Source organism: Labrus mixtus, chromosome 11 (assembly GCF_963584025.1).
Source record: "Labrus mixtus chromosome 11, fLabMix1.1, whole genome shotgun sequence".
Lineage (NCBI taxonomy): Eukaryota > Metazoa > Chordata > Actinopteri > Labriformes > Labridae > Labrus > Labrus mixtus.
The window spans coordinates 19,789,409-19,804,679 of NC_083622.1; the positions used below are offsets into that span (position 1 = coordinate 19,789,409).

At 40.0% G+C, this 15,271-nt stretch overlaps 3 protein-coding genes across 3 annotated transcripts; all 3 read right to left on the reverse strand.

The window, feature by feature from the left end:
- Window positions 1–540: 540 nt before the first annotated feature.
- Window positions 541–2,493, reverse strand: s100t (S100 calcium binding protein T). The gene is made up of 3 exons (XM_061050650.1): window positions 2,353–2,493; window positions 1,184–1,346; window positions 541–1,094 (listed from the first exon to the last, which is right to left on the reverse strand). The coding sequence occupies exons 2-3, from the start codon at window positions 1,343–1,345 to the stop codon at window positions 930–932; spliced, it is 327 nt and encodes a 108-aa protein (XP_060906633.1). The 5' UTR covers window position 1,346; window positions 2,353–2,493; the 3' UTR covers window positions 541–929.
- A 2,001-nt stretch (window positions 2,494–4,494) lies between these two features.
- si:ch211-105c13.3 (uncharacterized protein LOC325758 homolog) lies at window positions 4,495–11,155 on the reverse strand. The gene is made up of 3 exons (XM_061050660.1): window positions 10,999–11,155; window positions 5,121–5,242; window positions 4,495–4,965 (listed from the first exon to the last, which is right to left on the reverse strand). The coding sequence occupies exons 2-3, from the start codon at window positions 5,238–5,240 to the stop codon at window positions 4,810–4,812; spliced, it is 276 nt and encodes a 91-aa protein (XP_060906643.1). The 5' UTR covers window positions 5,241–5,242; window positions 10,999–11,155; the 3' UTR covers window positions 4,495–4,809.
- Window positions 11,156–11,558: 403 nt separating this feature from the next.
- Window positions 11,559–14,208, reverse strand: LOC132984045 (protein S100-A13-like). Its single transcript, XM_061050661.1, has 3 exons — window positions 14,090–14,208; window positions 13,786–13,954; window positions 11,559–12,171 (listed from the first exon to the last, which is right to left on the reverse strand). The coding sequence occupies exons 2-3, from the start codon at window positions 13,912–13,914 to the stop codon at window positions 12,037–12,039; spliced, it is 264 nt and encodes an 87-aa protein (XP_060906644.1). The 5' UTR covers window positions 13,915–13,954; window positions 14,090–14,208; the 3' UTR covers window positions 11,559–12,036.
- Window positions 14,209–15,271: the final 1,063 nt, after the last annotated feature.

Sequence of the window (15,271 nt, forward strand, 5' to 3'; positions counted from 1 at the left end):
TCTCTGTATGGTCTGTTATCACACAAACTTCCCATTAATCTTACACCACAGGATAGAAGGAAAGAAAGAAATGTTTCCTGGCTTTCTATTATTGAGGCTGGTGACTTCCTTTTTATACACATACACGCACGCAAACTCATACCTACATCATGGCACATTTGTTTCTTCTTTAGACAATCGTGTGTTTGGCCGATCCAAGGTCAGTTCAAGTTATCATTATACTGTTATATAAACAGGAACGTAGGTGCAGTTTGAACCATCGTGAAATACAATTTATTTTTGAGATGCGGATGTAAACTTGAACATACCACAAAAAAAGGAATAATTACTCTTATAATAATCAGCTGCAAACACTATAATGGTTATTTTATCAGTGCAAGGTTAATATGATTTGGGGGGGGGGGGGGGGGGGGGGGGGGGAAGGAAAACCAGCCAATTCAAAGGAAGTCAAATGTAAATGCAAAAAGAAAAACGTCCAATTTGAGTTCATTGCTGCCACCTGGTGCCCATTTTGTGTTATTACTCTTCTCTGCTAGAATAAAAGTACAACCCACTTTGTATTGTTCACAAGTTCACATTTATTCTTTCCAGGGAGACATTCCTTTGCTTTGATGAGTTACAAAACACAAGACAAGAAAAAGAAAGAGATATGTTAACATATACAACAATGACAGGTGCTGAGACTGACTTGAACTGTAGATTTTTTTCACATAGCGATGAATACAGCTTATATTGGATTGAATGGACATTGCAAACAAATAGACAAACATCCAACATTTTCTGCTGACTATAGGACATGTGTGTGTTTGTGCACATGTATTCCGTGACAGGGGCTCCTTCTCTATCTGTGTAGCATCTCTCCTGTTTCAGCTGCTTCCTCCCTGGAGCGTGTGTTTGCAGAGTGGATGCCTTTGTTGGAAAGGCTGCGTTCACTTCTTCTTCTCTGGCTTGTCATTGTACTCCAGGAAGAAGTCGTTACAGGCCACAGTCAGAGCTCCAACCAGTATGATGAACTCTGTGAAATCTACCTCGCCGTCGTTGTTGGAATCCAGGTCTCCCATGACCTTATCAACGGCCTCTCTATCCTGGGCGTTCTGCACGTGTGAGGCAAATAAAACAGAAATTACCTCTGATACTTTACACGTCTGAATCATGCATTTGTTGCTAAGTTTTACTCTCTTACCCCAAGGTAGTTGCCAAGCTCTGCGGTAAGCATCTCTTTGAGCTCAGCCCTGCTTAGTGTGTATTTATCGCCCTCGTTTCCAGAGTACTTGTGGAAGGTCTGGATCATGAGCTGCATGGCATTCTCCAGGGTGGAGGTGTTCTCTGAGTTGGGCATAGACATTCTGGAGAAGGAAAGAAGAAGAGGAAGAAAGGGTGGGAGGAGGAGGAGGAGGAGTAGAATGTTAGTACTGGGCCTGCAAAAATCTGCTGTCTTGAGCATGCAGGGTAGGTTTGTTACAAATCAATACAGGTTGAAACCTCTTTTGGTTGCTTTCTTGGAAACAAATGCATACACTTCTCATTGCCAGAGTTGCTGACAGAAAGATAAGAGTGATGCATTGGCAAGCGCACAAAGAAAACTGACAGCTACAAACGTATTTACAATGCTGTGTCTCAGCATATCTATCAAGCTCTAGGTATTTGGCAGATTGGAAACCCTGCAACCCTGCTCAAACTGTATCCTCATCAGGAACGTTTCCTCCCTGCCAGTGGTCCTGATAAGATTGTGTCACAGATAAACTGATCATCTATCTGTTTGTCGCTCTGCCCAAGCGAGAGGACCTCTGGGAGTCGGGCCCAGTCAGCAGGACATGTGAGCCAGCTGATAAGAGTGAAACTCTAAGCTGGTAAAACAGCCGAGGCAGCAGAGGAGGAGATGGAGGAGAAAGAGATGTGACCAGCGCACACAGAGGCAACCTGATCCTGCTTTTACTTCAGCTCGAACCGGATGGCGAACAGACAGAGACCAGTGTAGGTCCCTGCCTTTTTTCGTGAACCTACATCACCTCTGAACTGTGAGGACTTTTCTAGCTGTCAAACACATCTCACATCTCATGACCACGATGTTCTCATGAATCAGTAGGTTTAAAAATACCAGAAAGATTTTTTTTTGGCAAACAATGCTTAACAAAAATGACAGCTTCTTAACTTGTCAGTGCATAAACAGAAAGTTCTTCCTGTGTGTGCTGTCGATTTGCACAACAGAAAGACTTCTAACAAGCAGATTATTTACAGTCAACACTGTGCAGTAGCTTAATCCTTAAGGGCATGCTTCAAAAAGTAATAAAAAAAAAGTCTGCAGAGCAAGAGCTTTCAGTGCTGAAGTCTGTCCTGTTCGTCATTTCTTACCTGAGTGGAGGATGAGTGCTGGCCTTCTAGTCAGGTGCAGAGAGGAAAGGCAAGAGTGACCGATGTGGATGATGAGGAGGACAACGTCTTAAATACACCCCTCACTCCACCCATCCCACCTAACCCTTCCTCCTCCGTCCCTCATTCCACCTGTTGCTCATCCCCTCTCCTTCTTCCCAACCCCCAACCCCCCCTCCTCTCCTCGTTCTCTGTTTGTGCATAAGACACCTGCTGCCTGAAGAATAGCCACACAGACGATGCACCTGTCCCCTCATCCCACTCGCTGTCATATTGACAAATAACCCAAATGGTAATGGAACTGTAACTACAGCGAGACATTAAGTAAATTGAAGTAACACTAATTTGACCACGAGCACCACAAATATCCCTTGTAACGTGAAATGTACTTCTCAGATGTCAGTCTGCGTGGAAGTTAAGTAACTCAGTAGATTCTGAATGTGAACAGTGTATTTGACAGACATGCACCTGTGCAAAATTCATAGTTTGATGAGCTCAACACCTTAGACTGAGCACACAATGTCAGTAACTATGATGCACTTGCTTTTGCTACACTGGATTATTCTTTTACCATTTTGTGCAACAATTTGGCCTGATCAAATGGCTTAGAGGGGGAGGGCTAAAATATTTTGCCAAGACAAAAAGGAATAACTTGATATGCTTCAAATGTGTATCGGTTTTAAGCAGCAACAAGTGTCGGGTTGTGTGTTGTGTGTGTTTTTTTCCGGGAGGATGGTTGTGAGTGTTATAGTACCTGAAGGATTAGAATAGAAACAATGAACGGCGCTCTCACACCTGGCAGCCATACAGAATCCCACACACAAAGACTTTGCAAAAAAAACATATGAAGGCAGACACGCTGATGCAATGAAACACGCACATTTTCACCCAACATTCAGAAACATTACTTGCGTCCACAAAATATATGAAAAGAATCACCTGTAGGAGAAAAACTAAAAAAATAGGAAATTGCTTTTTTTCTCATTGCTTGGTCCCTTTTGACAGATAAAGGGATAACGAAGGGAGTCGTATTAGTTTACTTTAATTTAACAAATTGGACCTGACTGACTTGATACAAAATAAGAGAAAACAGAGCTCGGTTTTGTAAACCCTTGATCTCCAATATGTTCATTTTTATTGCAGAGAATCACATGAGAATGCAGTTACACACTGATTTTTTACAATCATTTAACATTGTTTTAATTCTATGATCATATTTACAAAATAAATGGCTTCTATTTTTTATATTAAAAACTAATTAAAATATACTAAAGGATAGTATCATCACAGGTTCACCCAAATTGCAAACATTGCTTCAAGCTCAACTTGCTTTAGCTGTCGAAGATAAATTCCTTAAAGCTCCTGCAAGGAATATTCGATTTGTGTCTATTGAAGCGAACCCTGTGGACATAGTGGTACCATTCATCTTTTTACTGTGTTTGTCATATGTACGTGCAAGGCATCTTTTCTTTTAACCAAAACTTTCATCTTGCTTATTTTCAACAGCCTTTTTTTTGATGGAAAGGCACATTGATGTGTTTTTTTTCACAAAAGAGAGCCTTCAAGGGTTAAATAATTTAATTCATGCATTCCCCAGACTGAAAGCAGTATAATGAAAACTGTAAAATTAATTAAAGCATAATAGGATCATGCTTAATAAAGCAAACAACATGCGAAACACCACCAATCATCATGAAATACATGTATGAGCTGCATCTCCATGTTTCTGTGTTGTTGCTGTTGCATTGTGTTGCGTCAGTGAGCAGGGCAGCACAGTGTGTGTGTGTGTGTGTGTGTGTGTGTGTGTGTGTGTGTGTGTGTGTGTGTGTGTGTGTGTGTGTGTGTGTGTGTGTGTGTAGTGTTGCAGAGTGGAGGACGGTGCACAATAGGAAGTGTATACTGTGTGTCAGGATCTGGTTGCAATTGTTGATGCATATAAAGGCAGCTGAGTTTGAATAGTCAGGGATGTCACAGCTATATTTAGACCAGTTTTTCTGCTAGCTATAGAATGAGCAGGTATTATCTGAGTGGTGACTGTGGGAGCATGTCAAACCCTGTCAGGGAAACCACTGTACTCATACAGTATTTAGTTCAAGCTGAAAAGAAAAACATGAACTCATAACAGAAAACACAACCGTTTATTTTCTTTTAATATAAAGCCTTTATTTCAAAATGCAGAATGCATCTTCTGCAAAATGAGATGAAAAACACTCAGCACAGATTCCTTCAACGAGTACTTAAAAGTGGAGATCAACATGATGTGACCAAAAAGCTGGATACACAAGGTGAAAATCAGAGCATTATATATCTGACAAATGATTATGGACTGTTGTTGAAAATGAATATATGATTTAAGGAACACTTGGAAAGGTACTTTAAAAGCGCATAAAAGAGGCTGTTAATCTGCTGAGCCATTGAATACTGCATGTTCACAAACATCTAGGAAGCGTCTTGATTGCTTTCAGCCTTCCTCTGACTCATGTTGTTGGCCAGGTAGCCGATCAAAGTGAGGTATTCCTGGAAGCTGACCTTTCCATCGTTGTTTGCATCTAGCCCTTGCTGCATCTCCTTAACGGCTGAGGACGAGTTTGTGTCCTGAACACAAGGGAAGAAGTAGAACAAGATGGGATCTACTGTAAATACCAATCATTTAGATTGTAATGGAAGAAAAACACCAAATTGTTTGTTGTTTGGAAAATATTTGGAAAGCAAACAATGATGAGGAATAGCAAAAAATAGGTTCCCTATACCTCCATGAGGCCGCCAAGCTGATTCTTCACCAGTTTCTGGAAGGAAGACCCGCTCAGGTTCTCGCCCCCCTTGGAAGAACCAAGAAATGTGGTGATGATTGTCTTGATGGCTGACTCCATATCTTCAAGGAGAGGGACAAGAAACAAAGGGACAAAAAAAGAGAAGTGAGTTTGGAAGTGATATGAGGAGATCTTTTAAAACAGCAGAAATCTACCTGTTGAGTACAGTAACCATCTATTTAACATGACATTTACATTTGACTGGTTCTCGTGTGGATTAAGGTTTACTTCACATTCTAACACATGATTGAAGAAGAGAGATCATCATTACCCTTAAAATGCTAAAGCTCATGTCGCTAACTAATCCAGATTAACACTGTAATTCTAATGTATGAATTTGAATCAAGTCATGTGGAGATTTTGTTACTGTATTAGGACTGTATAGAAACATCATTTTAGTCTTGTGTGAGACCAAACTAAGCCACATATTGTCATAGTTGTGCTAAGCAACGATTACTTGAGGCCCTAAACTCCACTGAAGAAATTTGGTTAGGGTCGATCTTAGCAAGCAGTAGCTTTCAACTTTTTGCTGATATTATCTTGTGAATGTACAATATTTGTTTTATTTTCATTTACATTTTTGCTGGCAAAATGTAAAAAAATGTCTGCGGCTTGCAGTCAATCACTTTGTTTAACACCACTTTGTCTGACACCACTTTGTCTGACACCTACCCTGCAGCAGGAGTTTCAGGCACAAAAAAATGACATCGTCTATCTTTATGCTTCTAGAATCGTTTTCTTTTGTATGTCATAGAGAGGCATCAGGATTTTATTTTCATCCCTAACCCTTCTGAAAACTCCTCACAGTAGCTTTAAACATGCAGATAACCCATAGTCTTTGTTTACATCATGTTTAAAAAGTGTATTTGAAGCACATGTTATGATTTGTCCCCTGAACATAAACATGAGTGAAAGGTGGGCGCTCTGAGAGATAAACAGAGTGAGTGAAAGAAAGCAAGAGAGAGAGAGAGAGAGAGAGAGAGAGAGAGAAGGAGAGATGGAAGGTTTTAGAGCAGGGAAGTCTCTAAGGTAAACACAATGGGAGCTGTGATCTCTGACGGTGGACATTTGATCTCCAGAAGCCAGCAGGAGACCACAGGTTCAGATTACACCCTGCTGTCCGTCTGCTGCTGCACGCCTCCCCTCACACTTAATGAAAACACGGCAAATTGGGCTCAGTGTGATGTAAAATAACTGTCTTACAGCAATGAAGGAGTAGACTAGCCTGAAACTTCACATGCATTTTTTTGGGACAGATTCTTGAAGTCACGTGAAGTTAAATCCCCAGTTGATTAAAAAACACAGCTGTGACAGCTGTGTGACCTTTGCATAAAACACACCATTTCTAGATAGATTATGATTTTATTGAACTCACTGGCAGAGTGATATCAAGTCAGTATACTAACTGCTTATCCACTTAGTTTTAGGCTGAACACTCATAACCTTTCCACTGACACCAAATGTCACAGTAGAAAAAGCAAAGTGTAAATAATAAAATGAATGATGGCAGCAATCCATTTCACTGCTCCGGTGAGTCAGTCACTGTCACACCGTCATGATTTACTGGGACACTTGAATGGAAGGAAGCCATTGTTAATATAACACCTGTGCTGAGCCAAGAAACAGCAAACAAGTCAAGAAGCCTGCAGAGACAATGGCCTTTTGTTGCAACAAGAGAACCCCTGATAAAATATCAATTTATATAAAACGTGGGCTGCGATACGAGCGCTCCAAGAAGATGTTAAAAAAAGAAAAGGGATGTTTGTAAGACAGCAACATTCCTAACTCACAATCTGTGTCCAAATGCCTTTATAATCATAAACAGGCTGTGACTTTAGCAGGGTCTGACTTTGGGACAGACTGAATTATTACCACATTACTCAGCATGGATACTATGAAAAAGTGAATTGAAGTGGGCTGTTTATGTATCCCACAATGCAATGCACAAATGAAACAGTTCTAACAGCTGCAAACCATTAAAACTGATTAAGAAACAGCCTCAGAGAACACCATTACAAACAAAGACAACTAATAAGTCATACATTTTAATGTCTAATTGTGATGTTTGGATGACTTAAAGAATGAATTTGTATCACACAGCTATAGCAGGATTTCCATTCATCACTACATGTGTCACATCATCTCCTGAACCCGGTTATTCAAAAGGTGTATTTGGTTTGTTTTTTCTCCCTGTCAAATAATCCAGTTTAAATGTGTTGTTTTTTTCAAAGAAAAACTGGATAGGATCATCCAGACTTTAAAAGTTTACCCAGTCCAGATTACCAGTGATCTAAACGGGACTACTTACGACAAACTTTTTCAACAGGGGGCGCTAAAATCCACACTAAATGAAAGATCCTCACAGCTGCTTCTAAATGAGGATTGTTTAAACTTTGACGTCAACAGTCATTTATTGAAAGATTTTCCAGGGACAAAGTGCCAATATTTCCTTCCACAAACATACAGTCTGTCTTATCCACAATGTTACGGTAGAAATTTAGAAATTCAGCAAGGGCAAGATATAAAAAAGAATCGAGAAAAAATGTTTAGTTTGACCTACTTGAAGATATAATTACAGTTTGTTCCTTTGCCCTCCACTATGATCAGGAGAATCATGATATTTTAGATCAAAGTTTACCCAATCCTACTCAAAAGTTTTAAATAACTCAAATTTAAGATTTCATTAAGATTGAAACCAACATCAGATTACCTAGTCTCTTCCAATTGTACATCCTTTCTTTCTTCTGATCAACTCATTTACAATATTAATTTCAATAAGATAGCTTCAATCCGATCAGATCACTTATAAACAATTGGGCCCTTACAGAATAAAAACTGTTGATTTCTTGTTCAATAACTATGAAAACACTCCTCATGAGTTTGCCCTGTGTATTTAGGCTATGTAATACATTTGAAAAAGAATTGTTGATTTTGTGTTTTTGTTCACAAAGTTCATTATGAAAATGACAGTGAAGTAAACACTGTTTTTTTTGTCACATCAATTCTTCTGGCTATAAAAAGCATTAGGGCGTGATGTTAGTGACTGTTCAACCTCATGTATCAGACCATAACTCAACAGGGAAGTAAGATCTCTTTGGTCTTTGCTCCCATTTAGCCTTCTGTTGTCTCAACAAACAAGATTTCAGAGGCTACATGTCAGGGTAAACAACATACATGAATAAATGGTGTGGATACTTGAGTAGAGAAGATACTTGTTGCGGTGTTCGGCCTGGCTACACGATTGACAGAGTGTATTGGAAACTACCAGGAGGCAAAGGTAAAGCCACAAGAAGGCTAATGGTGATTACTGCCTGTGGACATATTGTTGAAGAAACAGTAGAAGCCTGTAAATCTACCATCTGACACAGATGTCACACCGAAATGCTCACACTATACATACACAAGTAGATAGCTAGAAAGACACTCTGAAAACAACAACACCAATTAGGACTTGTGTTGCATTAACCTAATTACTGGGTGACAGAGAGCAGGCAACCAAACCCCGTATTCTGTTTCATGTCTACCTTCCATGCCAGCACCCACACACATGCACACAAGCAGTGGTGAACACCCATACAAGTGAGCCTCTGTCATCAGCATGCTGTTCATTATTATTTCATAGGTTACTATAATTGTCCCAACACCTTCCAAATACCCTCGACAAGCATGGACAGCAGTGAAGGAGAAAGCCAAATGCTTGAGTATTGTTTATATCAGTTTTGGTTGTGTATTAAAATGTATGACAGGCCTCCATCTGTGAGCGTGTGAATGAAACCATCAGGCTTGGGTAAGAAGACGTCAGATTGGTAGGAAGTCTTTAGAAAGATTGAAGTCAGGTTTGCCTAATGGGGTATGTGTTGAATACACATGAAGCATATTCTGATTCACTGCATGGAGATGGTGGTTATAATGACTCAAGGTTAATGCATGCTGGTGAGAGGCCCACTGCATGGTCTAACGTTGCTCAGTTAGAATGACTCAGGCAATCTGGGTGGGTTAGATCGGGTACCTCTAACTCACTACTTAATGAGCCCTTTCTTGTCACTGTTGTTTTATTTTTGGGATTAAAACTGTTTGTTTTGTCGTTTCTTTAACCTGTTTCCTAGTTTCCTGAGATTTCTCATGATGTACTTGTGGCCAGATCTCCCTTTGCAACGAAGGTCTTCAACCTCAACAATGTTAAAAAAAAAACCTTCTTTAACTGCTAGTGCATCCAATGTGGGGGCAAAAAGGCAAACCTTACTTGAGTCTAGATATTTTTTTCCTCAATTTCCATGGATTTCCCACATTGGTTGATGAAGGATATTGAAGAAGAATCTAACCCACTGACCCACCTAATACTCCTTTTTGCTTTTTATGGTTTGCCCATTTATAGCTGAGGATTGTGCTCTTATTGGCCCCAACACCCAAATGGCTCAAAAAGCCATTTCTGAGCCAATGCCCAATTGAGCTCCTTGAGCCCTACTTGTGTTGATGGAAATTAAAGATAAATACACAAAAATCCCAAACTTCAATCGGTTTGTTCCTTTTGTCAGAGGTAGGACTTATGTTAGATAAATGATTAATGCTGTGGTGCAGGCTGCAAGTAGCTTTCTTTGCATTTCAATGTGGCACGCTCTTCTTCCCTTAAGAAGAATTAAGCTAAGAAGTGTTATTAAAAATTGTACACAGGGATATAACATCTTATAACATCAAAGTACATATAATGAGTGGAGACTTAAAAAGTAAATAGATGCTACTCGTTTGTGTGAGTGCACAAACATCAGGTCACCCCTGCATAAGTCAGTGCCCCATTTGGGCCGGCCCTGTCAAAAAGGTCTGATTCAACCCCTGCCCTGATTCTACAGTAAAGACATGTGCTTTATATAATCATCATCTTTATGTTTGCTGAGTGACCTGAATGTTCTGCAGATGATGTAAAGAAACAAAAACATGTTTATTCAAACTGTGGTTACTCCCAATTTAATCAAACAGTGTTGTGCAGACATTGGTGAGAATAGTTAAGTGTTGCAACTTTAAGGCCTGACAAGTACAAACCGGTTTACAGGTGAGTCAGGTGGACACCCTTTAGCACCAAAGTGATTGTGTATCTCTCAGTGAATAGTTTATATTTTACTGGACTACCCACTGTCCCAGTCTGGAGTGATCATGTTTCTGATCTGGTTTTACCCTATGGATCATGTGCATTGATTACCCCAGGTGACAATGTGGACCAGTTACGCCCTGCTCGAGTTGTTTTTTTGCGAGTTGTGAATGACTCACGTCCTCCATGATACCTGTCATCACAGGTCAGCAAATCTCCATCCGCGTCATTAACAGTAACAGGGTAAAGCTATTCGAATCCCACTGCCGGAGTCTTATAAGTCTCCGTTAATTATTTATTCTGATAGCAGCCAAAATCTGACCGCTGCCACACAACGATCACAGTCCGATGCACGGCCCGAAAACTCCGCCTCTAGTCAGCGCCGTGCGTATCGGACATGTCAAGTACCACATTTACATTTAGCCTGAACTAATCCTGACAATTTGTAGAGCGACCAGAGGCAGGACTGACACACAGCGAATTAATAAGTAAACGTGACTCGGGACTCCGGTTCCCCTGGAAGTGTAAAGGGATTGGGGTAACATTACCGAGAAGAAGAACCTGATACCTGCGGCCACCAAGCCAGGGAATGACAATAGAGACTCTCACTATGCAACATGTATGACACAGTGGAGAAAATAAGCTAAAGTGATGGTATTTGTCAATAAAATAGTGAGCAAAATAAACCAGTAAGTCAGAAGGATATCTAAGTAAAGTAAGAAAAAGTAGACTAACCGTCAGGACAGGCAACAAAAAGATTCAGCAAAGTCTGCTTCTTTTCTTTCTTAGAGATCCTCCTCTTCGATCTTGAGCAAGATTAACCAGCAACACATATCTTTTCCGTGATTTAACTTCTCTCCCCGGCCAACCTTTTTTTTTTTTCATCGTTATAGGGCGTGTGCCTGGGAGAGGGGAGGAATGTGGAAAGAGGCGCAGCTTGAGCAACAAGGCACTTTTTCAGCAACATTTCACAAACAAACGTTTTCAAGAAAAAGGAGCTTTTATGATACGCTCCTTTTATGTTTTTTTTTTTTTTTTTTTGCATTTTTATTACTTAGGCTTTTGTTCTTTAATGGTCTGTTCATTTCTAGACTTTTATTGCATCAGTCTTTCCCTCAACATGTAGGAACAGGCGCGTGTTCAAAGCTTTCCCAACAGACAGATGCAGCCAAGCCACACCCTGAAACTTTATACACTTTGTAAAGAATGGAACGAGTTCAGATAGAAGGAAAACTCTGGAATAAAGAAACCAATACATAGACAAGTTGAGTAGTAAGAAACACACATGCTTTTACTTTTTATTAAGATTTTATTTTGACCTTTAAACACACATCTGCTTGTGTCCTGGAGGATGATGATGATGATGATAAACAGAATGAAACGTGTGTTCCAAGAATTAGACAAGCCAAGAAAACGTAGAGGTAACACATAGATTCTCAGTTTTCATAAAGTACACTCCCACTCTGCTACACCCTTGTAGACCTGTAAGCACAAGCAGCTGTGAGTGTGTATGTGTGTTTGTGTTTGGAAACAGCTAGGACTGGTTCTAATATTTCTGAAAGGGTTCAATAGTATTCAGAGTGTGTGCCAGTTTGGCAGTTGCTGGGTGAGAAGAAATGCAGACTGCTGATAAAAACACAGCTTCCTGCAGTTGAAACACACTTCAGGGTGTTTTCCATTTGGCTGTTTTCCATATATTTTTTTTCAAACCGTATGGCACAGAGACAAGTAAGTGACACACACAGGGCTGTAACAGAATATCTAAGGACACTATTATAGGCTGAACCCCCCATGTCTGCTCGCAAGATGTCCAATCAGCTTCCAGAACTCTAGGAAGCTGAGCTCTCCATCATTGTCCTTGTCCAATGAGCTCATTAGCTGGTCAATGGCCGTGGAGTCGCCAGCATTCTGCAGGAAAATAAGAAGATGCATCAAATGCTAAGAAAACAAAAGTGACAGTCGATGTGTAACAACTAGGATTTTATGCTGGTGTGTGTATGAGACAGAGGCAAGCTGACACCACTGGCATGTACACCAGTTCAATAATTCATGCAACATCAGCAGACGTGGTTTGGCACCAGGGTCAATGCATCTGTCACCATCTAGTGGTCTAGCTGAGTATATCATCTGTTCTTGAAAGCAGAAACAGATAGGAATTTTCCACACTTGGAAAAGGAAGCCAAGGGCCTTTTCGGAGTCGGTCCTCTGAAACTACTTCTTTTGCCATTCTGCTCTGGTTAGACTGCACTGGTTAAACTGCAGAATGCAGACAACACATCGAAAAGGAATTAAGGGGAACTTAAGAGCTCTCTGAAGGGTGTTAACTCCCATTTGATGACAAATCCATTGTTTTACTGGAACACATGAAAAAAAACAAACAAACAGTTATTTCCTGTGCCAACATGAGATGTAACCTCTGACTCCTGGCTGAGCTCACAGGCAGTTAAGTAAATAGTGAAAAGTGTCTCTGAATATTCTCACTGTTATTTTACTCAGAAGTGCGCTGAGACCACATGCATTGTAAACTACCATCCAGAATGAAGAGAAGTAGCCTTGAACACAAGTATGACTAACAGTAAATTATATGGTCACAGAGTTAAATGGGTCAATGTGGCATCCAGATGATAGCCATAGCAACTCCAATCCACCCCCATGAGAATGAATTTTGCCTGGTAAACAAAGAGATTGTGAGCAAACTTCCTAGAAAAATCTTACTGATCCTCCTGTATTGTTTTGATTACAGATGACTTCTCTTAAATCTACGGATAAGGTCTGTGGTATTCCGTTTTCTTATTGTTTATTTTTCAATAACCTTTTCCATGACAAGACAAAAAAAAAAAAAAGACAAGGCGCTCCCCTTTTTTAAGACTCTGAATTCCAAAGCCTATTTGTGGATCTCAGACACAGACTTATCAATTCAGTACTTAGTTGAACATGTGCACATTACTTTGAGCCATACAAAGGCTGAGTGATTCTTAGAAAATGTTTAGTTTAGCCGTTAAGTGTTTGTTTTTTAAGTAGTGCTTTTGTAAGGGACTATTTTAAGCTGAGGGATAATACACATTTAGTGAACTGGTCAGTATTTATGGTGGAACATCTGATTTACTTTTAATCAACTAAAGTGACCATGAGGAAGGACCATGCCAACCTATGCAACAGTAAGAGGGCATGTGTTTAAAAAAAGTTTTATGACAATAACGGAGCTCTGCAGCACACATGTGTAAGATTTATGAGGTGTTGGCTGCACAGGAAGGAGTACAAGTGATTCATAGGGCACAAGTGCACTACATGCCTGAAGTTTCATCTCGGCAGCACTAAAGCAGAAAGTTAAAGGTACATTTTGAATTTAAACATACAAAGATCAAGGAATTTGCTAAATATTCAAATTAATTGTATCTTTATTGAAATGAAGACTCTCTATCGGCGTTTATTTATCACACCAATAAGATAACTATATAAATGAACTACACCACACATCGGATCTCTGCAGTTTTATCGCTTGTCAAATATAAAAACTCTTACCGTGACAAAGTTTGGGAGCTGAGATTTGACCAGTCTGTGAAACTCGTCTCTGCTCAGTGTGTCCGAGGAACCATCACTGCCAGCAAACGCCTTGAACTGGGACACCAGAACACCGATAGCAGACTCCATCACAGGTCAAGAGATGCACAGAGAGGATCTTTGACAAATACTTCAGCAAAAATGAAAAAAAGTGATTAGATCATTACAATGAATTTTCCAAAATACCAAATACTTGTTGACACATATTACGTTGTAGATAAAGGACAGACACTCCAACAGGTCAAACTGACCTGACAAGACTCACCTGTTTGGATGTGTGCTGCTGGTATGTAGTGAAGTCACAAGTCCCCCCTGGTCTTTTTCTAGCCTATCTCTCCTGCTGAAGAGGAGAAATGATTGACTAATTTCTCTATATATTTCTAGCTTCTTTTTTTTTTTTTAAGTCAACTGTTAACTGAAGTGTGTAAAAATCTAAACTATATTCCCCGGAACTCTGACATTTTTCCATGACGTGATTGCATATCACAGATGCATTTTCAGTGTTTACACACAGTTTGTGACAGGAGTTACAGTTTACTGGATGAATCATCTATTTAGACTAACTCAGACTGACATTCAGAGTTTCAACAGGTTAAACATTTGACAATGTGTGGGCACAAATAATTTAATGTTTTTCCAAGTTTATGCCAATGCATGGGAAATGGTCTAACACTTCTCCTTTGCTATGTGCGAGTGCGAAATGGAAAAGGCAAAATGCTGCAGAGAGCAAAAAGAGAGCACTAAATCAGGTATAATTATAAAGTCTGTGCTGCGAAAACTTTTGAGAACGAGGCACTTGGGTTTCAGCTCAGAAAAGTCATATAATTCAAGCAAAAGCTCGGACAGGATGTGTATAATTGGCATATTAGGGAGGCAGTTAGTGCTGACAAACACAATGGCTTTATCATCCAAATATCCCCACACCTTGTTTTCTCATCTCGGCTGCATGACACACATACATAGACACACTAACTGTCTGTATCCCCGAACACCTGAAACAGCAGTCTACGCTTCTTCTCCTTCCATTCCCTTGACCATCATTGAGGAAGTAGAGTGCAGCTACAAACACCAACTAAATTACCTTCACAGAGGACTGAGAAATCACACAGAATGGTAAAAGAAATCAAGCTTTTCCATGGGGTGATGTGCTAGTTGACTAATAACCAATGTTATTGATGCTAGTTGCTGCTGGTGCATTAGTGCCAAATGATGCATTGACCATACTGTATTTCCATACTTATTTAACTACTGGATTGCCTCTACACACCCATCCAGCATTTAACCTCGAGAGAAAATTCATTTTTTGCTCTAAAATATAGTGCATGAAACTTTTATACTCTATGAGCTTCAGCCCTATGCTCGTTTGTCTCTGCCAACAAGGCATGTTGCAGGTTATACACCCATCAGTCTTTCTTATTGAATGAATCTGTAACAGCCGCTGTGACAG

Coding starts and splice junctions, on each gene's coding strand:
- si:ch211-105c13.3 (XM_061050660.1), bottom strand. CDS start 5,240: ATGGAGTCAGCCATCAAGACAATCATCACCACATTTCTTGGTTCTTCC. Junction 4,966..5,120: donor AGCTTGGCGGCCTCATGGAG/GTATAGGGAACC, acceptor CCTTGTGTTCAG/GACACAAACTCGTCCTCAGC.
- s100t (XM_061050650.1), bottom strand. CDS start 1,345: ATGTCTATGCCCAACTCAGAGAACACCTCCACCCTGGAGAATGCCATG. Junction 1,095..1,183: donor AGCTTGGCAACTACCTTGGG/GTAAGAGAGTAA, acceptor TCACACGTGCAG/AACGCCCAGGATAGAGAGGC.
- LOC132984045 (XM_061050661.1), bottom strand. CDS start 13,914: ATGGAGTCTGCTATCGGTGTTCTGGTGTCCCAGTTCAAGGCGTTTGCT. Junction 12,172..13,785: donor AGCTCCCAAACTTTGTCACG/GTAAGAGTTTTT, acceptor ATTTTCCTGCAG/AATGCTGGCGACTCCACGGC.